Below are 25,523 nucleotides of genomic sequence, written 5' to 3' on the forward strand. Positions count from 1 at the left end.
TTTTTCGCCTAATAACTCCCAACAAAAAAAAATTATGTTCTTAACGGAGGAGGATTATTTCAGTCGAGTTTTTTGGGAAACACGAGCAAAGCAGCAACTCGTTAGCGAATTTGTTTCCTCTCATTTTTAAGAGAAACTAGTATCTCAAATAAAAATTTGGAAGAAAAAAATCCTTTGGAGTCTTTTAAAAGTTAACTTCGGATTTACTTTCCGTATTTTTCTTAATGGAATTCTGAGATTTTTACTTCATTTTGCGGCTTTAAAAATATTGTAAACAGTGAATTTCATTAATTTTATGCATAATGGATACATATAAATAGAAAGGAAAATAGGAAAACACAACACAAAAACCTATTTATTTTACACTTGAAAATTCATTTTATTCTAAGAAATTTAATAATTTCTTTCTGCAAAACATTTCTTTAAAATGCAGTAAAACCTCGATAAGTCGTTACCTCGCGTTATCGAAAAATTATGACGGCTTAAGTTTTAATGTTTAAAAAATTGAAATTTTTACCTTTTTAGAGCTCTTATCACTTAACTTATTGTGTTAAAATATACTGGTATACTTTGATTTATACTAGTAATTTTTAATTTAGACTAATCAGAGCAACTGTTAGGATAGTTAGCTTTCCTTCACGACGGAACTATCGCACATTAATTTTACATATAAATGAAATTTGATTTCAGTGTTTTAATTCTTTATCGATAGTCCGTGAATCAACTACAAGGTAATCTTGGTAAAATTTATCAAGGTAATCTTTCACATACTAAGTACAAGGTGATCTCGAACACAGGGTCCACTTTGAGGGACTTGTGGAGGACCCGGAGTAGGGAAAAGCACACATTAGAATATCTGAACTTTGGAAAAAATATCCGGTTTTTCAACAAGGGTAATTTGCTTAAACTTGGAGCCCCAAATTAGGGGAGCCCATGCAGAAATCAGGTCTTGCTCGAACAGTTCTTAATGTTTCAAAAACTTTAGTCGGCAAATGAACTTCCCCAGTGTAACTTTCGTTATTTGAACTGTTTTGGTACTGTTTTGGCTTTTATGGTGACTATTAAGCATATGGCAATGCCGTTAACAAGCTATTTTTTTTTTTAAGGGAAAGCCATAGAAATTATCTGTTCCTCTTTGTCGAACTTTTTCATGGGTGACGAGCTAACCGAAATTAGTGACGAGTAAACGAGGGTTTAATAACATTGTCGTCTATGAAAGCTGGTCAAGAAGGAAGAAAAACGACGACTAAACCGGAGTGACGAGTTATTGGGGTGACGACTTAACGAGGTTTTACTGTATTATTCTTTTTCAATGTTTACTTTATCTGTCTGCTTAAATACTTTAAACCTGGGCTGTACAAATATCGCCATGGCGACTAAAAAATCGGTATTGGCACCAAAAATTGTCTTTGTGTAGTTACTGAAATGCAGGCTGAGAGTAGCACAAAATTATTGGAATTTATAACAGCAAGTCTACCGACATGAGAGAGGGTCACTGTGCCCTAAACAGTCAAAATTAACATTACATTGGGTTCTTTTTTTCGGGCAAAATTGTTTTTGGCGAGCTAAATTTTTTTTTCTGGGGTCTATATTTTTTAGCGGTTTGCCCAGCCGTTTTAAAATGAACTCGTTTTGTCCTATAATTTATTATTCAACCCTTAAGGCACTCCCATCACCCACAGAAGATGATCGTAGTAGCCTGTTCAATCATCCTGTGATGATTTGAAATATATGTGTATATTTTAGATAGCACATTCCTTAAATGACTTGTAGATGGCGTAAGCATCTATGTTCAAGTTTCTTGACTCGTTTACTGTTTTGCTTGTACTGTATAGGAGAGTGTGCATCTGTGATGCTAATTGGTGGGGAATTTTCCATATTTGTGGGAAAACTTGGCCAAAATTTGTCCACGCGAAAATTTTCTTACGGTTTGTGGGAAATTTTGAGAGTTCATCAAACAGAAGTATTTTTCGGAAAATAAAAAAATAAATACAGTGCAATAATTTTCTAGTGAAAAATACATACTTGATTATGTATTTTCCTCGATAGATGGTCACACATTTTTCGGAATACGTGGGAAAATTTAGTCAAAAGGGAAATTTTGCCCCAAGGTTACCCATCAAGGTGTGCATGGACTTGTGTAGTTGTAGAGTGTCTGCCTCTATTCATTGGTGCGCGGTGACAGTGGGTTCGAACCTAGATTTTGTGTTTGTATCATCCCTTTTTCTCGATTGTACTGAATTTGCGATGTTCGAGTTTAATTGCCATCTATCTTTCATAAAAGAAAACTATAAAAGGAATTTTTTTGCTACTGCAGGAAAAAGTATTTTTTCGAAAAGGTATTTCCGCACCCAAAGGGTTTAACAAAATTCAAGCTACAAATTTATTGTCTTCAATTTTCTGAAATTTCACTTTTTGTTCGGAAACCTTCATATTGACAGTACTTTAAAATATAAAAATTTATAATTTGTTTTGTAACGAAAATCAAGGTTAAATTACTATATGCAAAGTATACATTTCGTCATTGATTGGAACTAAAATGGCCTGCTAAACACTCTACATCAGCGGTTCCCAACCGGGGGTACGCGAGAGGCCGTTAGGCGAAAAGAAAATGGTAATGGCGGCCATCCATCTATAAAAATAGCAAAATAATTAAAAAACATTAAAAATAATTTTTAAAAGTAGGTAGAGGTTTTTACTAATATTGTCAGTTGTAATATATTGGCCTCCTATCAATAAAATCTATGAAAGAGGGGCTGTGTCCGCTGGAAGGATCGGCCTTCCCTCTTACCGCCCGCGCCCAACCTATGATCGCGATTCGTGAACTCCTTCCTCTTGGCTCACTTTTCTTCGGTGTTTTAGATTTGATTATTGACACATGCCGGGCTGTGCATAAAAGCGAAGAATTAATTCGTGTTGTGTTTAACTTTTGTTGTGTGTGGGCGTTTGTATTGAGGCCGTGTGTGTGTTATTCCCACAATTTTCTACGTCAACTTCTCTACCAAGCATCTACTACTCACGTGATTTGCGATATGGATCAGTGGCTTAAAACTAGATCTGTGTCTAAAACTACACTCCGAAGTTAGGTGGTAGTCCCGGGGTTAAGTCCTGACGTTGCTGTTCAAACTTCGGCACGAAGTAGCTCTTTCTTTTAGGAAGTGTTTGAAACACTTCACGATTTCTTGTCACAAGCCGAGCTAAATTTAACAGTCAGCCACTTGGAAGGATTAAAATCTTCATTTGAAATATATTTTTCAGAGCCGGAAATGGGCGATCGGTGGATATCTAATCCTTTCAAAGAAGAGTATTTTGAACCAGCTTCATTGTTTATTCCAGAAAAGGAGAAATTCGGGGTTGGGGGTACGCGGAAAGGAACCGAGCCAGCTGTGGGTACGCGGACTGAAAACGGTTGGGAACCACTGCTCTATATGATCATTATGTTTCCCATTGCTTCAATTTTCACTTACTATCACTTTCCTCTTATTGTACTTTTCAAAATATTGTCAATAGAGGGCAAAAATATTTCCTTTTCGACATTCTTTTTTTCAGACGTTTTCAATTGAATTTTGATTTCTCAAACTGTTTTTTTTTTCAAATCGATTTCAAATTTCAAAAATTTTATTATATTTAAATAATTCAATTATTTATTTATTATTATTTTTATATTTTAATTAACTGTTCTAATTTTCATTTGTTTTCCCTTATCTCCTTCACGTTTGAAAAATTTATTCTTTCCTGCTTCTTTATTTTTTGATATTATAATACAAAAATGACGTTGAATTTTCGGTTTTAAATTGTAGAGTTCCATCTCGTGACATCATATGCTCAATTAAAATTTTTTTTTTTTTCGTTATTCCCAATTTCAATCTGAGAATGTTAATATTTCAAAAAGCACCACCAACTCCAATAGAAATCAGTTTTGTTCACACGTATTTTATAAATTTCAAATGATAAAGATTGAAATTAAATCAGGAAAATTTGGTGAAGAAACCGATGATAGACGAATGCTATCGATTTCTCAAATAATTAACTCACTGCGAAGAAATTTTAAGTGCTTAGAAAAATTTGTGAATCACCTACAAAATTAGTAAATTCAATTTTTTTTTCCAGGGAATTTCCCCCTCATACGTTCTTGTCTTATAGCGAAAACCACTATGAGTAAGACATGAAAAAAACTAAGACGTGTGACACATATATCTCTAAATCAAAGACGAATATGTACACACTCCAAGCCATCCCGTACTGCTATTAATACCACAAGACGCATCACCACAGCAACACGCATACACATAATGTGACTCTTGAAATTTGCGATGTCTGTCCAGTCGTAAAAAAATTCGATAAAAGTCAAAAGGTATCAACATATGTTTCAGGCAAGTTGTTTCTGAGAGAAGGCAAAAAAAAAAAAAAGAGACGAAAACTGGAATTTCTCCAGAAAAACCTATTGATAAGAAAAAAGAAGAGATACCATGTCACACACTGAGACATAGATCTTTTTTACCTTTTCTCCTCCTAACACTAGGATTGTTGTGTGACTGTGTGTGTGTGTGTGAAAAATACACACACGAGATCGTTGAGGAACACATAATACGCACACGTCTAGGTTGATGTATCTCTCGACGAGCACAACTGCTCGGAGTGGATACCCAATTCGTTTTCTCCCGAGGTGACAGCAGCTTTCCTGTTTTACGTTCTGCAGTTACATACTAACTCAAGAAAACGTCTGTGCTGCCTTCTTATTTTTTATCTACGCCTTTTATACATCTCCACTGCAAGAAAAAAAAATGAAAAGAAAATTCTATCTCTGCACAGATGTCTGCTGAAGGAGGTTGAAGATGTGGGGGAAGTCTGTGTCTCCTACAACCATCGGCATATCTCGCAGCTGACTCAGTAATATTTCAGACACTCCCCGGACAGCGCATCATTGAAAAGAAATATAGGATGGAAAAAAGAATATAAGATGTATAGATATATATATACTCCGTTTTTTCGCATATTTCATCACTTGCCGGTAAAGAGTATATTGAGGGCACGTCACTGTAGCGTGTCACTTCGAGATGCGACAAGATGTCACTGTTGCAGCGTTCGTTTCTCGTTATCGGGAGGTTGTCTATTGGACATGAGAATTTTGTCTATTCGAGGATTCGGGTGTGTGACAGCGCTGTTATTACAGCCTGTTCAATGGACGGTTTATTTGGGAAGAAGACACACAGGCTGTCCCAAACTGTTTTAGCAGTAGATATCTCTGCAACCGTTGACTTTAGAAACATACTTTCGATTGCAAAATATTCCCAAATGACAAACGGTTACTCAAAATTTCTTAAATTTTCCAAGGGGTCATAGAAAAAATAGAAAAATCAACTTTTATTGCACAAACTTTGTGGTAAAAGTTCCAAATAGTGAAATATGAATGCGGTTGTGTGAATTCATGCAAAAAACAAAAAAAAATATATTTTTTGTTTATACGTTGTGAGAATTCAGTGCAATATTGACGGAGATATGTGACTAATCTGCGTCTTTTATATATATCTTTAGAAAAAAAATCTCTGCACAGTCTGCTAAAGGAGGTTGAACAAGAAAGAGAGTCTGTATCGCCTCCAACCATCTGCAAACTTTGCAGCTAACCGGCACCTCCTAGAGATAGATAGCAGAACTCCGCACGCTGCTTGTGACATCAGCAAGTAATCCATCCTCACTCAGAATATTCAGAGAAAACATTGCAGTATAATCGTTGTGCGAAAAGAAACGATCGGGCTCAGAATCGGCAATTTCTATGCTCCACATCCCATCACCATGCGGTATTTGTGAGCAACCCGGAAGGTTTCTACGCCGAAATAAGAAGAAACGAAATAGGATGCTGTGGTTCAAAATGTGGCAAACCTGCTAGGTGGCAAATCTCTTAATGGCGTTACAGATGAACTTGGTAACACGAGAGAAGGCCTTTTATCCTTAGGAGGTGCTGTTATATCTCGAATTTCATTTGCGTTCGTTGATTTTGGCGGCCACTAGGAACTCGTGTATCGGCAGAGTTATTTTGCGACAACCCTGTACATATGCCGTTTGGTTTCATCAATTGCCAGCAAGAGAGCCAGATATGTGACAGCTTTGTTATCAAACAACCTGCTTCAAAGCAGAATTTATGTAAATAAAATAAAAGAGTCATCCAGATTTGATTTAATTTAGTTTAATTTTTTTTCGCGTGTTTATACATAGATATATATGAATATGTGCGAATAACTGAAATTTACATGGGCTTTTCTAATTAATATTTCTTCACTGAAATCAAGTTTTTTTCGATTCTTTGTTTTTTGTTTAAATTTTTTTTGTAATTCGGTTTTTTATTATATTTAAAATTTTTTTTTGTAATTCGGTTTTTTATTATATTTAAAAATTTATTTCATTCTATTGTTTCAAATTTTAGTAACTTTTACTTTTATTTTCATATTCAAAATTCAATTTTAATCAATTTATTTTCAATTTAAGCTCTTACGAGTCGAACTTCATTCGTCAAATACCCTTTTAATAGCAGGAGGTGAGATTATTATGCGGTATGATATTTTGAGTTTATTTTTATATCTTTTTTTAAGTCAATTCCATATTTTTTTTTTATTCTTTTAGAGTAATTTGAATTTAATATCTGAACATTTTTAAAGTGAATTTTTCGTTATTATTTTCGAGATTTCTTCTGCCTTTAACCGAAAATACTACTTTTAAATTTCTATTATTTTACTTGGAAATCAAGTTTTCAATATTTTTCATTAAATCATTATTTTGCTGTCTATAAATGCTGTTTTCATTTCCTGAATTCTGTTTCCTAAAATATAATTTTCTCTTAAATTAAATATTTTTTTTTGGATTTTTGTAAACAAACTTTTTTTTACATTATTTTAATGGGAATTTTTTTTTTTTTATCCTTTTCTTTATTTTTTCTCACAAAATTTATAAAGACCTTTCTTCAAAATAAAAACAAATGTACCCTAAGAGTAAAGAAAATAATGAAATATGGAATTTGCAAGGAATTGATTTTTAAGGCATATCTTCGATGAGTTGAGTGCGAACCAAAATACTTTAATCGAAAATATGAAAAAAAATTGCAACTATTTATCGGATTTCGAACAATTTTATTTATTTAAGGAAACTTATTTCTTCCTAAAACACAATTTATAACTCGTATTAAATTCTCTCTGATGAGGTTTTTTTTTCTGATCATATTTCGACATTGATTTAGAAGACCTCTGTTTTTGAATTTCTAAAAATGAAACTAAAGGAATTATTATTTTTTGAAATATCTGATATTTAATTTCATCATTTAACAAATTGAACGATCCTTGAACTTTAAATTTTAATTGTGAATTTATCTAAAAATTTCGCCATGCAGTTGGTATTCCGACAAGAACTTATTTTTCTACGGCATACGTTGTCTCATTAATTCGTACGTAGTTTGAAAAATCATAAAAATTGGAGAAATTGATATATTTGAATGTGGTTATCGCATAAAAGCTATTCTCACGAATAGGATTTCTTGCAGGCACAGTAAAAATAATTAGTTCAAATTTTAGTCGACAGAGTTCGTTGCATAAAGGAAATCATTGGAAATATGCAAATCAGAACCACAACTCATTTCTGAATTTTCATTCTGAATAACTCGTTCGCACATAAGTACATTACTCTGATGTTGACATTAGACGGACGAATCACTATTTGTGAATTGGTTCTATTTCAGCCGCGCATCACTGGCTGAAGTTTTACGAACGCTTCGGACACAGAAGAGATCAAAGAATGGTTCAGGTTCAATCACTCCTATCGTACGGATGTGCAGCGCCCTCGATCGTAAAAAAATTGAACTAAATACTCCAAAGGAAAAAAAGTTTATCTTCGTGAGAATACCTTTTTCGTAAATTATATCAATCTTTCAATTTTTATGTATTTTCAAACTACATATTTTTGAGATTTTGTAAGATATCCTGTATTTTGGCTACTTTCAGTATAACTCAAAAACGAATAAATTTCGTTAATTATAATCGATATTTTTTATTGCCAGTGCATAACATATTCCAAAACCGATCTGCAATATATCACCGAGGATTCGAAATTGCATCAAGCGGGGTCCTATGATTGGTGCACAAAGACGGCACAAAATAAACTATTCCACCAACATAATCTCACACATGTCCCCAGCTTCCAAAAATAAATTGAATATAGATCTAGCATGAATAATAAAAAGTAAATAAATACGGTACAGCGAGAGAGAAGAAGCATTCCATCAGTATGAATATAAATAGAGTCTTGTTATGGGGGCGAATGACGTGCAAAATTCTAGCTGCGAGAGAATAGTCAGAATGGATCGGATGCAAGAGAGCACGTGGCAACCAGAGCAACTTCTTGCACTTCCACCTACTCAAATTGAAACAGAAACTTCCAAAAAAAACGAAGATTTCATTTCTTTCTTTGAAACCTTAATGCTCTCGGAGCGTGAAGAGCGCGTCTCTCTGTGCGTTCTGATATTTCTGGCAAAATGATTGATAAAAGCTGGGGATTTGTATGTTTTTGATGCCCGTGGTGTTCGTGGGCTTCAAAGGGATGAAGTAACAGCACAGCAGCTTCTCCTTCTACTGATTGAGTAAAATAAAAAATAAAAAATGTTGCTACCGTGTGCTTTTTTTGTCTAGAGAGTTGAATGATATGTCTATACACATTGTATCTAAAGAATTGAAAGTCTTTCCATTTATTTGTTTGCGTGTGTGTTGAATGCTCTGTTTCTTTTACGTCAGGTCTTTCTTTCTACTGTTGGAGTAGAACTTAGTAACGTAAATAAAACAAAATCAGAATTGTGCAAAAGTTCTTTCCATTCAGTAACATGGATAACGTCATGATTAACAAGGACCGCACCAGTAATTCTATTTTAAAATTTGATTTATATAATTTTTCGATTATATTGAATTTATTTATTTCATGAGCCATTATTCCATTAATTTTTTAATCTATGCCGAACTGAATATATTGGTTTTTTGAAGAACTGTATATATTCTTTTTTTTTTTCACGGAATCGAATTCAGTTTTTCAGAACTGAATTTATACGACGTTCTCATTAACGCACGTCGAAATTTGAATGCACAAAACTCGGTTTTATTTATTTCCAGTTATAATAATGATTGATAAAATCCTGTATTTTCAAAACCTATATACACAGGGTGCTCAGCAAACAGGGGGCATAGCATTTTACTGGCGAAACATTGATCCTAAAGGTGCACTTCTGATTGAAAAATAAAGTTCAGAAAGAAACAGCTCTAAATGTGGAAACCCCGTTCTAACTGCATTTTACGTTTTTTTTCCCCCAAATTCACTTCGATTTTCGAATGTATCTCGAATATATAAGTGAATATTGCATTTAGAAATATGAAATTTTTTGTTGTTGTTGGCATCAAACATGGCAAAAATTTACTAATTGAGTTTTGCGGCACACGGGGACTGTATAAAAAGTTATTGTTTTAAAATTTTAATAACTATACAAAAACACCTCAAAACAGGAATACCATATATGTGTGTACTGCACGTTATTTAGAAACTTTATCCTAATTGGAAGCATGCCTCTAGGATCAACGGTTCACCCACTAAAATGCCATACTGCCCCAGTTCGCTATTCACCCTGTATGTATTATTTCTAGACCCGAGCATCCATTTTTTAGAATTTTCAAATATTTCTGCATTTTTGATACTAAAAAAAAGGATTAAAAACATAAATGCCCACAAATCTTTGTTTTTTAAATTTCTTTTCAAATTTTCTATTTTTCTGTGAAGAAATAAATTCATTTTGTTCACGTTTTTTCAGTCAAGATGATGGTAGGGTATATTTGTCTTCACATACAAATTTTTTTCCGGAATTTATTGATAAATTTGATGTGACGAATCACACTTTTCCCGGAGGCCCTTTAACCTGAAAGACACCTTAAATGTTCCACTTTGAGCGCTGCCTCATGACGAAAGCTCCCAAAGTTTATATACCAAATTTCTAACTCAAAACTTACACAATCCTTTAAGTCAGGGCTTAACTCTCTGATGTCACCAGGGTCTGAAAGGAATATCATTACCGTTTTGATTTTCTGAATTTAATTGATTTGTTTTTTGTCGCCTCAATTGCAATACATTGCGTTTTTTTGCAAATTGCATTTATTGGTATTTTTAAAAACTAATTTAAGTTTAAGAAGTTCCCTAAATTTATTCCATTAGATTCATGAATTCAATTTCAATTTTTTTTTAATCATAATTGAATTTTTTTATTGAATATATTTTATTCTATTCAATTAAACTATATATTATTTTTTAAACTAAATTTCTACTTTCTTTAAATGGATTCCTCCTTTTGAAAACGGAATTTTTCTACTTTTCGGAATTAAATAAACTTGATTAACTTATTCTTTTTTCCGGAATCAAATTTATTCTTCTTTTTTCTGACTTTAAATCTTACTTTTTGAATCGAATTTCTCCTTTTCGGAATGTTAAAACGTAATAAATTATGTAAATTTGAATTCATTAGTTTGAATTTATTTACATTTTAAAATTAATTGCAACGTATTTTAAATGGCATAATTCTGCTGATCGATTTAAAACACCTTTATTGAATTTCAAGGATAAAAATTTATGTCATCTAGTAATTATTGGAGGACATGTTATAAACGCTCGTTTGTCTATTGGAATCGAATTAATTTAATTTTATAAAAATACAAAATGTAATTTGATTTCAAAAGTATTTTTCCCAAATTTAAGTGTATTTAGGGATTTATTTTTTTTCGAAATTTAAGTATTTTTTTGAAATCCAAATTTTTAACTGCTCGTGATGGAAATTTCTATTGTTCTGGTTTTGATTTTCTAAACCGAAATCATGATCTTTGACAATTTTTTACATATTTCTAAAACACGATTTGTTATTTCTATCATTATTTTGAATTTCCTACATATCTTCCTATTTTTTATATAATATCAATACATACGAGAAACTGCTTAATTCCGGTATGAAACTATACTAGTTTGATGAAAGATATTTTACATAACTTGAAAAAAAAAACAACAACCAATAAGAAAATTTGTTACATTCGCTCGATTCTAACCGATACGCTTATTGGTTGCATTTTTCAAGTTTTATCAAAGAGGTTTTAGTTAAACTTTTGGAATGACAGCCAATAATCCCAATCAGTGGGAAAGAAATTCCGACGCAAGACATCTCTAGAGATGTAAAACGACATTAAATTCACCTGAAGCGGTATATTAGTTAATTAGTTAATATAAGATCCATGGTAGAAAATGATACCGCATATTGAATCGAAAAGTTGTCGATAAAGCAACCAGAACTTACTACGTTTATCAAATGATGAGAATTTAAATGAATTTCAATGGCATTAAACTATAAACGTTTTAGAAAAAATATTTTATCAAACTTTTTTATCATTTTTATCAAAAAATGCAACCAATAAGATCATCAGTTACATTTGCTCGAATGTAACCGACATCCTTATTGGTAGGATTTTTCAAGTTTTATAAAAGAGCTTTTATCAAACTTTTATGCTGCAATCCCGGCCTGCGACATCCATCACACAAAATAATTTTTTCAATGAAATTCTGATACTAAAGAAAATTTAATTTGAAATGCATGAAATATAATATAGTTACGGTAAAACTGTGTTCATTAAAATATTCACTCTTTGGATTATCATCCGGAATATTAATTAATTTCGATTTTAATGTTTTTCCCACATTTTAATATATAGTGGAAACTATAGGCCCCAGTAGAATTATGATTATAAAATATTATTTAGCCATTTCTTTATTTCAAATTTTCTACAGGTATGTTTGATAGTATATGCTAGTTCTTACATATCTTTATACTTAACTTTTTACAACTTTGTTTCAAAAAATGCATTATTAACACCTTGTCCGCACGATAAAATTGCACGGCATCAACGTAATTAAATATAAATTGATTCAAAATAGAAAGGAAACTGTTCATTCCATACAATGATGAAAAAGATTGAAATTTCATTGGCTAATTCTTATTTAAAAAATCAAATTTTTAAATTTAAAACCAAAAATAATTACTTTAATAACCCACGTATTTATGAATGGATCTCAAAATCCCTTTTCTTGGCATCAACATAATTAAAAAAAAATTGATTCCAAATAGAGGATTAAATAGTATGCTAATGATACAGTGCTAACTTTTCATTAACACGTAAGAAAAGTTTCTACTTGAGCATAGTTTTTCCCATCAAAAATCATTGTCATTTCAAAACAGGACGAAAATTCATTGAAAATATGCAGCTTAGTGTCGAACCCTATAAAATATCATCGGCAACGTACAGAGTGAAAATCAAAAGTTAATCCCATATTTTTCATAGTAAATATGTAAGTACTGGAAAATGCATATTCAAAAAAACTTCAAAAGACACATTAAAAGCATTCAAAAAAGTAGGAAAAAAATAGGATAGGAATATTATATAAGAGTACTCATTATTATTATTTTATTTTATTATGAAAAAAAATATATATATTCCTGCACTTATGAACACTTACGCTGGAGTAGCAGCAGGAGTCGTGTTAAAAATTTGCCTCTTTCTGCTGACCTGATGTGGCTTTGGTTCGGACACCATGTTCACGTCTGCAAAAGATGCGACAGCCACACGGAAGAAAAAAGAAGAAGAAAGGAAAGAAAGAAAGAAAAAAAAAAGAAAAAAAGATACAAAAAAATAAATTAAAACCAAAAAAAGTCAAGATACTCTCGAGAAAAAAAGTACTTATGCAAAAAAGAAAAAATTTATGCACAAAATTTCAAAAAATTTTCAAGTTTGCATATTCTCCAAAAAAAAAAATGTTTTCTCATGCAAAAGTATTCTTTCAGTAAAGATATTCAAAAGTTCAAGGATCTATATTAGACTGTTTGTTGAGTCGTAAGCACGTAAGAAAATGTTTACAGAAGAATAATTTTGAACGTAGGTGTTAGTAATCGATGACGTATCGAACAAAACTGCACAGTATTCCAGGTTGAGCAAATAGGGTGGAAAAATAATGTTATGATATTATGATAATGGCTGATTATTTATCCGCCCCTTTGAATTTGTATTAGATTGTTTAATTTATAGTTATTTAATGAAATTAAACAATCAAGTTGTGATAAAAATCAAGTTAAATAATCAAAAAGTTATTTAATTGCATTCACTTTTCGATTTTCTCTGAAAGATTTCGCTGGAGTTTCAAACCAATCTGTGTACTTGGATAAGGCTGGATTTGTGAATGCAAAATCTCAGTTAAATATTTTCTTAAGATATCCGACTGCCTTTCTCAGCACTCCTGTATAAGATGTTACTGGAGCGAACTTTGATGAAATTTTTTGATAGAAAGTGTCTCAAAATGGTAAAAACAATAATAAATTTTAGTCTACCTAAATATCATTTTCTACGAAGAAGGCATTTTTATGTCGAATTTTCAAACAAAAGACACGCAACATTCTAAACACGATTGCAATAAATTCTATGAATGAAATGTTTTGTTATTCTCCCAGTACATTCAGCTAGTTATGATTCAGATTATGCTCATAAGTTAAACCAAAATCTGATGATGTACAGGGTGATTATATGTTCGCGCATTGTGAGTAGTTTTTCAAGAAAACTGCTCAGCCGAATGCAGCCAAATTTTTATGATACCTTAAAGAGACCACAGGAGAGAGATTTATGAAATAAACAAATAATAGTTCAATTTTCGACCACCAGGCGAGATAGTGGTACTTTTCTATTTCACGTATCTTACATTTTCCCATGGACCGACCACATAGCGTTTCAATGGAATGCGTCCAGCAGAACGGGGAGCTACATGGGTCTGAGTACTTTCAGTATACTGACACTGCTCAGACCTATCTAGCTCCTGTTCTGATTGATGTATTCCAGAGGTTCTCAACTTTTTTTGACCCACGGATCCCTTTTCGGTATATAATTTCTCGGCGAAACCCCGTAGGCCTATTTTTTTATTTATTCATCAAAGTTACCGACTTATTTTTATTATTCAAAAACATTAATAATTATTTTTTTCAAAATTCACTGGGGTTGTTTTTATTTCTCGAGCGGCTGTAAAGCCCCTGGTAGTTCATACGGAGCACCGGTTGAGAACAGCTGCAATATTATTCCATTGAAACTTTGATTTATTATTAGCTTACGCTCTATGGTCCATGGGATAATGTAAAATGCAATAAAAAGCGCAGTTACTCAAAAATTAGAATTACTATTTTTATGTCATAAATCTCTCTCCCATGGTCTTATTAAGATACCCTAAAAATTTGGCTGTATTCGATAAACAGTTTTTTTTAAGAAAAACTACTCAGAGTACGGAAACTTCAATTATAATTACCCCGTATGTGTGAATTTTTTGAAATTTCACTTAACGTACCGTGTATAAAAAAACACACTCTAATTAAACAAATACATGAGGCTTCGGTTCATAACCTCGACAATATATGGCAAAATGATGTCATATCAAAATTTTGTAATGATACAATCAATAGAATTTTTGAAATCATGTTTAAAATTGTAAAATGTCAAAGATAACTTTTATTCTTCGTAAAACACGTACGAATTTTTTTTCAGCGTTGACCTAATGTACAAAGGAATCTTGGACGTAACTTTGGTTCTCAACGTCATATAAACAAAACCAGAGTTGTTTCGAAATCACGAGAAAACAATTGATATTTTTTTGTTTCTAGAAAAGATGTTATGATGTAGTTGATGTAGTTAAACGTAGTCGGATACTTTTTGGGATTCGGGATACTTATGACTACTTTCTGAATCAATTTGAAGTGTTATATTCGTGATGAAAAGTAAAACTCTTCAAATGAGTAAACGTGGAGACTTATCTCTGAAACTAAAGGAAAACAAACGAATTTCGAAATTTGTTGCCAGATTATGAAAGTAAGTTTAATTAAACTCCGATCGGAGTTTTTAGTATTTTGCAAATTTGAACAAAGGAGTGGAAAAAATACAATCAGAATACTTTTTATGCCTGATGGTCACCAAAACACTTTCCAATCTGAAGTTTCCATAAGTGTTGCGAGTATGCAATTCTTTCGTGCTATTAACAATGTCATTCAAACATAGATTTAGTTTGTCTATTTACTGATGTGACAATGGCACTACATCGAAAGCATATAAAATTTTTGTTGTGATCAGTATTATAATAGTGTGCTAAGTATTCTATATGAGTTTCATTAATTTTTGATAAAAGCTATTCTACGTACTATATCTATGTAATGTGTTATATTTGGAATTCGAAATAGAACCTGGCCTGAATTGAGGAGTTGTGAAATCTTGAAACTTGAAATGTATACGTGGTATCTCTCTTAAATCGCCCATGGCCGTAAATGTAGTGGAAAACACGTCAACATTGTGTACATTTTGTGTCGCGGGATAGAGTTTATGAAATGATCGAGTATTGGTCATATAGCTTTGCTGACAGCAAGAAAAGTATTACAGACGGAGATCAGGCGTCAAATCTGAGTCGTTCGTGTGGCACCTAAGCAAGACCGGAAGATCATGAGAATCCTTTCTTTCAAACTGAACACAACCCCGGTTTATCACCATTGGCATTTTACTACTGAGTGAGTTGTGCCGGATATATGTGCATAACAGTCCGAGTACGTATGTAGTGTGCGTGAATTCTAGTGCTGCCATATTTATGAAACTATGAGTCAAGATTAATGGTCCAATATTCGTACCGTTGTAGCCCTAGCCCTTTGGTGTGACTTGACCTACTTTCTGCAGTGAGACGTTTTTAGGAGAAGACCCGCGTGCGTTCGCGCCTCAAAGTTGGGAACCACAGAAAACCAACTTTAGCTGACCACCAACCTTACGGTGGAGTTCGGTATCGGGTCCTCGCGAGGCGAGTTCGTCACAGTGATCACACTACCGCACAGCAGCACATAACAATACCGATGTTTAACACACGTTCAAGTTGTTGTTGATTTTGAGTAACGAATTCCCGGCCCGAGCCAGGGCCGTCTTAAGAGCATCATGGGCCCCCAGGCCAAATGATTTTCCTGAGAACAAAGCAGATAAATTTTCAAAAAAATACAACCGTTTCTCATTTCTGCGAGGCCCCTCTATCCTTGAGGCCCCCGGGTCGTGCCCGGGTGGGCCCATGCGTTAAGACTGCACTGGCCCGAACATAGATCATCATGCCGCGCCGGTTTCTCTTCGACAGTCTCACCTACTTATGAACCTATCTTAATTTCAAATATGACTTAATTTGGTAATCTATATGACCATGGAGAAAACAAAAATTAATAAATTAATAATAAATAATTAATAAATCAGTTATGACTCTGCGGTCTTTTTTCAAATATTGTATTGACATCGATATGATATCGATCTATGTACCAATTTTAAAATTCTAAATATAATTTTTAATTACAAATGATATTGTCACAGAAGTGTTAGTGTCAGAATATCTAATATGTAGGATCTGGAAATACAGTAGAAATCAGTTATAACGAATACGGTTTATAATGAGAATCTCGCTATCACGAGTAACTCGAAAGTAATTGGGAAAGAGCTAATGTTAAAGATCCAAAAAATATTCGCTTAAAGCGAGTTAATCATGATTAAAAATCCGAACACATTCGCCATAGCGACAATGAACAATTCCGAAAAGCAGGTTTTCCTTTCTCTTTCTTCAAGAATTACACATAAAATGGGTACTGGAAAGAGTGGCATTGTTGTAAATCTATCACTCTATTTATCGGTGTACAATAAACGGGGCGTTGATACGAAGACCACGTACTATATCTTATCGTCTTGTTATCTATAAAGGAGGTGGAAAACGCATAATTATACCTGTAGGTGTGTTGGTTGGACAGGTGGGGGCCCGACCTCTGGTTTTGATATCGTTGTTATTTCCCTTGAAAAATCCTCTCCTCCTCTTTCTTGGAATTTTCCGTAACTGGACACAGGGGAGCAACATATCTTTATCATTTTCTCTTCCTTGAACATTATTGTATATTTTTATAGTGTAACGAATACTCCAGTTGCTGAAACTGCTACAGTCCACAAACGCACAAAATTTTGTTATGCAATCAACACTGTGTATGAAAATGAGCATTAAATTCTAGATGCATCTAGAGCTATTATATGGGGCCTACTTTTGCATTTGATCAAAAGCTGTTCAAAATTAAATTAAAAATAAAGGTAAACATATCTATATACGAACGACAGTTTGTCTCCCGCCCCCCTATATGTTTATACAGTGCAAAAGTCTGAAATTCGTTCATAACGAGAATTCTTTTATTACGACAATTTCCCCTCTGACAGTAGACTGTTGTTATAACGGACTTTAACGGCAGAAATATTAGTTACGTTTTATTTTCAAGATCTTCCAGACTAATGGTTGATTCAAATACTGTTCGCTAACCGGCTTTGGAATAACATAAGACATAATATACCCCCCAGCCATAATTTCCATTATATATAAGATAATCAGATAAGACAATAAATGAATAATCTCGTTAGAAATATTGATAAGTGTTAGCTGTTATCACGTGGGAGTAAAAACAGCCTCGTCCATTGATCAAGCTTATTCAAAGATTCCATTAACTTTTCTCATCTGGTTTTTTTTTTCTATGTACATTTATATAGGATCATTTTATATGTATAAAAATGCCATTTCGAACTCCGTAGAAAGCCGAGTCATCCATGTCGACGGAAAGGATATTCCATCTAAAGCGGATTATATTGATGTCTTCTATATATATTTTCCTCCTCCATACACGAAAGAACTTTATCGAATTTAAGGTCGCTTTCGACGACACGAGTCCATGTTTGTATATTGCTCTATTTTATAATACGGAAAAGCATCGACGGCGAAGTAAACAGAAGCGAATTCCACAAAAAAAAAGAAAAGGGCTCGCGGAAACCCCAAAGGGTATTCGAGGAAAAGTAAAGTAGTCACAGTACAAAGTTGGGCTATTCGTTGCGTCAAACCAATATTTGAAATAGTCGTAGAGAAAGGCTTAGAGGAAAAAAAATGGGGGAGAGGAAAGTACTTTACTGTAAACACGATTGAAGCAAAATGTGGACATTACGGGGGATGAAGCGTTTCTTCAGATCTCTGAAGGAAAAAGAGAAGTGGACGGCGTTCAATCTTTTAAAGTGCGTGAATGCGCTGCTCCACCACATACGTAAGACGAACTCTTGTCTTATACGAGAGGAATATCTCCTAAACGGTTTTTGAAGCTGGAAGGTCGCGTAAAATATCGGAGAAAAGTTGTTTTCATTTTATGATCTTTTTATACTCTTCTAACATCATACTAAGATGGTTTATTGTTCTCGAAACCAGATTCGGAACAAGAAAACTGTACCAAATTGAATCAATGCGAGCCGATCTTTCGTTTAAACAAAAACGTCTCAACGCATATAGCAGGCAGATCTACAACACGATGCTTTCATAACAGGAACATTCAAGCTTTTTTGCCATTTTAACTGCAAAATATGGAAAGCAGATGGTAGCACCAGTGATGCACTAATTCACGCACAACACCATATACGCACTAACGGCCGTATTCACCAACGCAGTTTAAACTGCAATCGCAGGTAAAAAGGATTGAAGATCAAAACGGATTGGTTAAATTGCTAATCGCTTAACGTGTGATGATAGTTTAAACTGTATTGGTGAATACGGCCGTAAGACAGTTAGGTATACATAGATCCACTACTTCACCAAACACCAACTCTGGCCATATGGGTATATTCTGCCATTAACGCAATGAGTTAGAAACGAAGCGCTGTTTACCGGTGGGCGCCTCAAGTTCGTTAGGGAAAACATCTATATCGTCCCGCGGGGTTGAACCAGGGACCGTGAAAGCACCGCGACTCGGGCGTTAACACTCACACGTTCGGAACAACCAAATCGGTAGTAATGGCGATAGACCGGAGCTGTGCTCGGTTTGGAAGAAAGAAAGGTAGTGCCAGTAAACAATGAGCAGCCAACGATCATACCATGCTGAAAACATCGGTTCTCACCCGATCCCCGATGTTAATAAATAAGCATCGGCTACAGTTCGTATTCCGGAGGGTGGCCACTTGGAAGCACCGAGTGCTTTTGGCATACTTTCTTTGCACCCGAACGGTGCAGTGGTAAAATGGCCGTCTATCACCATGAAAGTAACCGCCAGGTTCACGGGTTCGATCTCGGAGAGGAACATGGATTAAAATCCCCTACCGAACCTGCGGTGACCAACGATTGATGGCGCCTTCATTTTCGACCCCAAATCAGTAGGTAGCAAATCACTGAATGGTGATATGGACTGAAATTGCTGTGCGTTGTGATAGGTAGTTTACTTTCGCCCGAGTGGCGCAGTGGTAAAGATGCTCGTCTTCCACAATGAGGTTACCATCAGGGTCCATGGCTTCGAATCCGGGCATAGAACAACAGAAGTAATTTCTTTACCTACCGAGCCTAGGGCGACCACCGATGGATGAAGCCTTTCATTTCCCACCCAACTCCACTGGTTGGAAATTGCCGTATGGCGATGTATGACCGGAGTTGGTGTGCGGTAAAGTGGAAGTAGGTAGTTTACAATAAGCAAGCATAATTCTAAAAACAAGGACTTGTTTGGCCGAAGACTTCTATTCATTTCTGACGTTTCAGACGCAGCTGTGGTGAGCATCCTCCGAGCAAGTGAGGTGCCGCTCTCATACACTTCTCCGGTCCGCTTGGTATAGTGTGTTGCGATTGGCTGGTTCCCTTATTATCATTCGGGAAAGACCAATCACCGAATATTAACAATTCTCAGCTGATCTACTCAACCGCAACAAACGACACCAAGCAAAGCCGGAAAAGTGGGTATGGAAGGCAACTTGTTGGTTCTGAAGATGCCGTCACATCTGCAGGTGAAACGCCAGGAATAGAGAATACCACCGACAAACAACCCTTGATTTCCATTAGAAGCCGGACGTGAAAACCTACGTGAACGCAAAGGTAACTTATAACATTACAACTTCTAAACTACGCACATATACACACAAAACACACGCACAAGAAAAAAATTGAAAAAATCTCAGATTTTGAAATTTAATTTGATTAAATTTATATATTTTCTCTTTTCATTTCTGTCGCATGTGATGAAGCCTTTCTTGTTTGCAAAACAATTTTACTACTACTTAACCGTACGTGCATCTCGTAAACATTACTCAAAGGAATTCCTTATATATTCGTACATACCGTAGAATGCGTGTTCTGAGTATATGTGTGTTATCTCACGAAGTATTTATGTTTTCAGAATTCTGTGTGTTTGGTATTCTACTGGTGATGCCCTCTATCTTTTATGTTTTGAAGTCAAAAGGTCACGTGCCTGAATTTTCCTGTTAAGTGAGGCATGCCCGGTCTCTGTCTTTCCTAGCGAGTCGGTCTTTCATTTGAAAAGAAAAGAAAAAATCTCAACGGAGGCAGACGTTCATGAACATACGTAACACGAAAATTCCGGCACATGCCATTTTTACTTCAAAATATAGAAGGCAGATGGATATACACAAATAGAGCATTAATCCAACACCTCCTAGAGATAGGAGGCCTCCGCAGTCTGCTTGTGACGTCAGTAACTAGTCCATTTCCCCTCAGAATATTCAGAGAAAAAAATCCCCTGCTCCTGCCAGTATCATCGTTGTGAAGAAAAAAAATGATCTCGGGCTCAGAATTGGCGATTTCTATGCCCCACATCCAATCACCATGGCCCCCACATCTTGGAGCAGGGCCCTAGGCTGGGATCTTTTGCGGGCCCCCCGACCAGACTTTCACGGGCCCCTTTATGATGAATTTATAACGTGAAAAAGCAACAAAATATTGAAAATTGTCCCGGGCCCCAGGGCTGGAGCCTTGTCAGCCCACCCCTTGTGGGGGCATGCCAATCACTATGCGGCATTGTTAGCCAATCAGGAAGATTCTACGCCAAAATAACAAGAAATAGGATGCCGTGTTTCAAAATGTGGCAAACTTGATAGATATCCTAAATGACGTTTATATGGCAAACAGTGCAGAGGCCTTCTATCTCTAGGAGGTGCTGATTAAGCCCACAAAATTGTGACATCAACATCATAAATACGCTGTGGGCCATACAGATAACACCCACAACATGTTCCGACATTCACAACTTCGTTTTAAAGAAATTCTACACAGGGATTCTAATTAGCTTCATGCACGGTTTAATAGTGGTACATGCTTCAAGCTGTGCATTTCTATAAACGTTGCTGATAATTATGGCATTAAGGATAATTATTAGACATCGAAGCGCACCGTAGGAAAACAACAATTCACTACTTCATCTTCGTGCCCAATTCTGGAAGATAATCGAGTTTACAACTGAACCATTAGGCTGGTGGCGGTGGTTCGTAGCAAATGGCACAAATGGCTCTTAGGTGTATATCTACGGAGTTTCAGGCCTAAATTTTAGAAGATTTTTCTTTTACGGGAATCGCGAGAGATTCTTTAATAGAAACAAACTTTCACGGAAATTGTTAGTAAGAGAGGGGGGGGGGCAAGGAGCTAAACACTACGTTCGAGTAAGATAAGAACTAAATATATAAAAGAAAGGAGGGGGGGTTTCCTTCTCTTCAACACCTTCCAATCTATTCTGGTGTTTCAGTTCTATTCTTTTCTGGATACTTTTTTCCCCTCTCTTGTACCTTTCTTCCGGATCTAACGATCCATGAAATGACACGGGGTATTCTTTTACAAGTTTCTGAAGAAATAGGGGAGCTACGTTAGAGACAATGTAACACGGATAAAAGAAGCCACATTCAATCGTCGTGAAGAGCGATTAGGCTCTAAGATATAATCGTACGTACATAATTGTCATATCTTTAATATTCGTAGAGAACTAGAGTTGCTCATTAGCTCCTTAAACGTAAGTTTATATGGTTGTGTAAGCTGACGCTATGCAGTGAAACATGTCTATAACGATACCGTAGGGACCTAGAAAAAATATTGCTATAGACAGTTTATTGTTGTAGACAGTGTTTGAGCATTTGCGCTATTCCCTATTAAATAGTAATTCCACCACAGGAAATATCGTTATAGGCAGGTTTGTTGTTAGACAGTATCATTTGACTGCCGCCGAGTGGCGTGGTGGTAAGACGCTCGTCTACCACCGGAAGGTTGCTGTCGCGGTCCTGGGTTCGAACCCGAGGAAGGATATAAATAAGATATTTTTCCCTAACGAACTTGAGGTGACAGCGCCTTCATTTCCAACCCATCTCATTAATGATAGTAAATTACAATATGGCTAGAGTTGGTGTTTGGTAGAGTAGTATCGTTTTACTACTACTACTTAACCGAACAAGCACCTCGTACACATTCCTTTTCGGAATTTCTAACGAATCGGCACATGCCGGAATGCGTGTTCTGAGTGTATGCTTGGCCCTAACGTATTTATGTTGTTGAGTTGCGCTTGTTTCGTGTTCATGCTGCCATCTGGCTTCCATTTTCTGAAGTAAGGATGGAAATGCTTGAATTTTCATGTTTTGTGAGTATCGTGTTGTAGGCCTGTCTGCTCTCTGCGGAGAGACTTTTTCAAATGGGAGATCGGCTCACATTCGTGCCTTGAAGCCTTGACTTCAGCCGACCACCACTGTGCCGTCAATGGGGTTCGAACCTGGATCCTCGGGACGAGACTCCAGCAGTATCGTTTTACTGTAAATGTCAGTTTGAACACTGGAGGTGTATTTTTAATAAATGACTCTAATTGTGCATGCGCGGAAAATATCAATTCTTATTTTTCATTAGTGGTTGCGAAATATATAGTGCGCAATTATATGAGAATTGATGATGAACAGTTGAATGTCGAAATTCGGAAGCATGGCGGTGAAATGGCGAGCTCTAATTTAGGTCACTTGCTAAAAGTAACTGGGTGATACGGGATTTTTGACAAATCGATTATATTCTGTCATTTGATTATCGCTTTCAGTTTGTCCATTTTGACACCATACGCGCGTATGTGTTACGCCAAAACACCTGTCTCATATTATAGCATCAGACACGCGTCTTCACTCATTTGTGCTAGAAGGAGGGGGAGGGGGCGGTGATTCTCGAAATGATCAAATGACGGAAAATACTCAGAATATAGATTTGTGGAAGATCCCTTAACATCCAGCTGCTTTCAGAAAAAATATTTAAATTACAACGCACTGTATCGCCGGCATCTTCCTGCGACATTTGAAATTTTTATATATTAGTTATACCATTTAATATGTCACAATGGAACTATGAAAAAAACTGATATTTCCTGCGCATGCGTAATTTAAAATTATTTACTTAAAATGTTCATATCTCCTTGAATAATCAGATTATGAGTTTCTAAAGTGTGTCATATACAGTCAAATCCTGTTTTAACGAATACCGTTGTAGCGAAATTCTCATTTTAACGAACACTTCTCAAATCCTCCAGATAAGTTTACCTAGGGACAATGCATAGACATGGGAATTCCTTTATAACGAAATTTTTCTGTAACGAAATGATTTCTGCGGTCTCTTGGAGTTCGTTAGAACGGGATTCGACTGTATATTGTTAAATTTTCAGTAAGTTTGGGGAAAACTGGCTAATAAACCAGACATGCCCCTTGTCCATATACTTCTACGGAACTTCTAACGAACCTGTACCTGTTGAAATGCGCATGTATGCATTGTGAACCTGCCGTGAAGTTTGTTTCTTTGTAATGCTTGTTATAGTGCCACCTATCATCTATTTTTTAAAACGATTAGCGAAGTGCAATGATTGGATATTTGTACCATTCTAGGTCTTTTGCTCGCGCCTAGAATTTGGGAACCACAGCGTAAAAATTGATTGAAAATTCCGCATTTAAACATCTTGCGATGAAAATTAGAGAATTTTTATAACAAACATTTATATCTGTGTGAATATAAGTGTTTTTCATACAAAAATTTTGTTTGCTTCCGTGCAGCGCCCTATATTAGTGAAAATTTTAACTAATTTTTTTTGTGTACAAAAAAAAAAATGCAGTCCGTGAGTAAAACTTTTCGGCAAAACACATTCAAATGTACCAATCTATTCAATTTTTATCAATTTTTAAACTGAATATATCGGACAACTTGTACATTGCCTTTGCATGTACAGTGGAACTTCGCTTTACGAGCGGTTCGGTTAACGAGCAATTCGCATAACGAGCAAAAATTTGGGACATGAACTTTGTTTATTTATTTTCACGTTGTCGCAACTGAGCTGATGGTTTTTCGCTTTCGTCCACACGCGTGCTGTGAAAAGTTTTAGGTAATATTCTCCCCTACAGTCTCCGGTCAGCGTGCATAACTCGAAAAAATGAACTCCCGTACGAATGTCACTGTTTACGATATGAAACTTGATGTAGCTTCGTAACCACGCGTGTATATATATATGTGCACTTGAAATTTTTTTTTTTCAATTGTGCTTGGAGAAAACTGTGGGCTGATTGCATTATTGATCGTGACTTTGAGGGGGAAAGAACATCATGAAACAGGAGAGATTGTATCCTTGGGGAAGACTATGAGCGTGGAGGTTCATGAACCCCTCATTCAAGAACTAGTGGAAGAACATGGTCATATATATACATCCAAAAGCGAACTGGTGAATCTCCATTGCGCCTCACAGCAAGTGCTTATGCACGGGACCTCGTCTTAGGAAGACGAAGAGAGAAATGACACTCTCACTTCAAATGAGATTAAGAGATGTGCTGAACGTGCAATTCTGTGCGAAACTTTGTAGAAGAGAACCACCCTAAATAAAGCTGTAGCAGTGCGATCAATAAATCTGTTCAACGGTAGTGCGATTTGTCATTTCCGAAATAACCAAAAAAAAGGCAAAAGCAAGTGTCATAGATAGGGTTCCTTTTTGAAGTCACACAAAAATGTCTGCTGGAAGGACCATACAGTCCTTTGGGGCTACATAGTCCATGTGATATATGTGTATGTGTGTTTTTTGCCATTGTCTTTGTGTAATTTATGTTGTATTTGCCTATTATATTATATATTTGTATCTTGTAATTTGTTGTTTGTTCGTTTAAATAAATAATGCAGAAGAAGTGAGTCCCTAAGCCACCCTAACCTAAACGATAGTCTTTCTGTCCATCGTCCTTTAGAGTAAGTTAATTTGTAAACATTATCGCATTGTATGTTTATTTATGGCATTATTATATTTATTTTATTTTATTGTATTATTACATTATTATTGCGTTGCATTATTGAATGAATGACGCTTTTATTAGTCATTTCCATGTGAATGAATAATCATGGAACGCATTATCCAAGTTTTCATAATATCCTATGGAGAAATCAAGGAAACAGTTATTTTCCGGATATTATGCTGAGGTGAGCTCGGAAAGAAAAGTCATCACGTCTCCGCCGGGACTCGAACCCAGGCCCTCTTGCATACCGGGCAACCATGCTACCATCTACACCACTGGGGACACATGAATCTGCCTTCCTAATTTCACGCACTGTGTCATGAGGCGCTG

General features: G+C 35.3%; 1 protein-coding gene across 5 annotated transcripts in view; it reads right to left on the reverse strand.

Annotated features, from left to right (window-relative positions):
* The window catches only part of LOC149074904 (uncharacterized), a 177,426-nt gene that overhangs the window by 30,849 nt on the left and 121,054 nt on the right, over positions 1-25,523 (reverse strand). For all 5 annotated transcript variants that reach the window (XM_089245850.1, XM_089245854.1, XM_089245853.1 and 2 more), the window contains exon 3: positions 12,565-12,649. In XM_089245850.1, the coding sequence (XP_089101976.1) occupies positions 12,565-12,649 (85 nt within the window). The remainder of the gene's footprint in view (positions 1-12,564; positions 12,650-25,523) is intronic.

The sequence above is a fragment of the Pholcus phalangioides genome, unplaced genomic scaffold (assembly GCF_987345545.1).
Source record: "Pholcus phalangioides strain wild (caught in Gottingen) unplaced genomic scaffold, Ppha-v1.0 ptg000016l_1, whole genome shotgun sequence".
NCBI lineage: Eukaryota > Metazoa > Arthropoda > Arachnida > Araneae > Pholcidae > Pholcus > Pholcus phalangioides.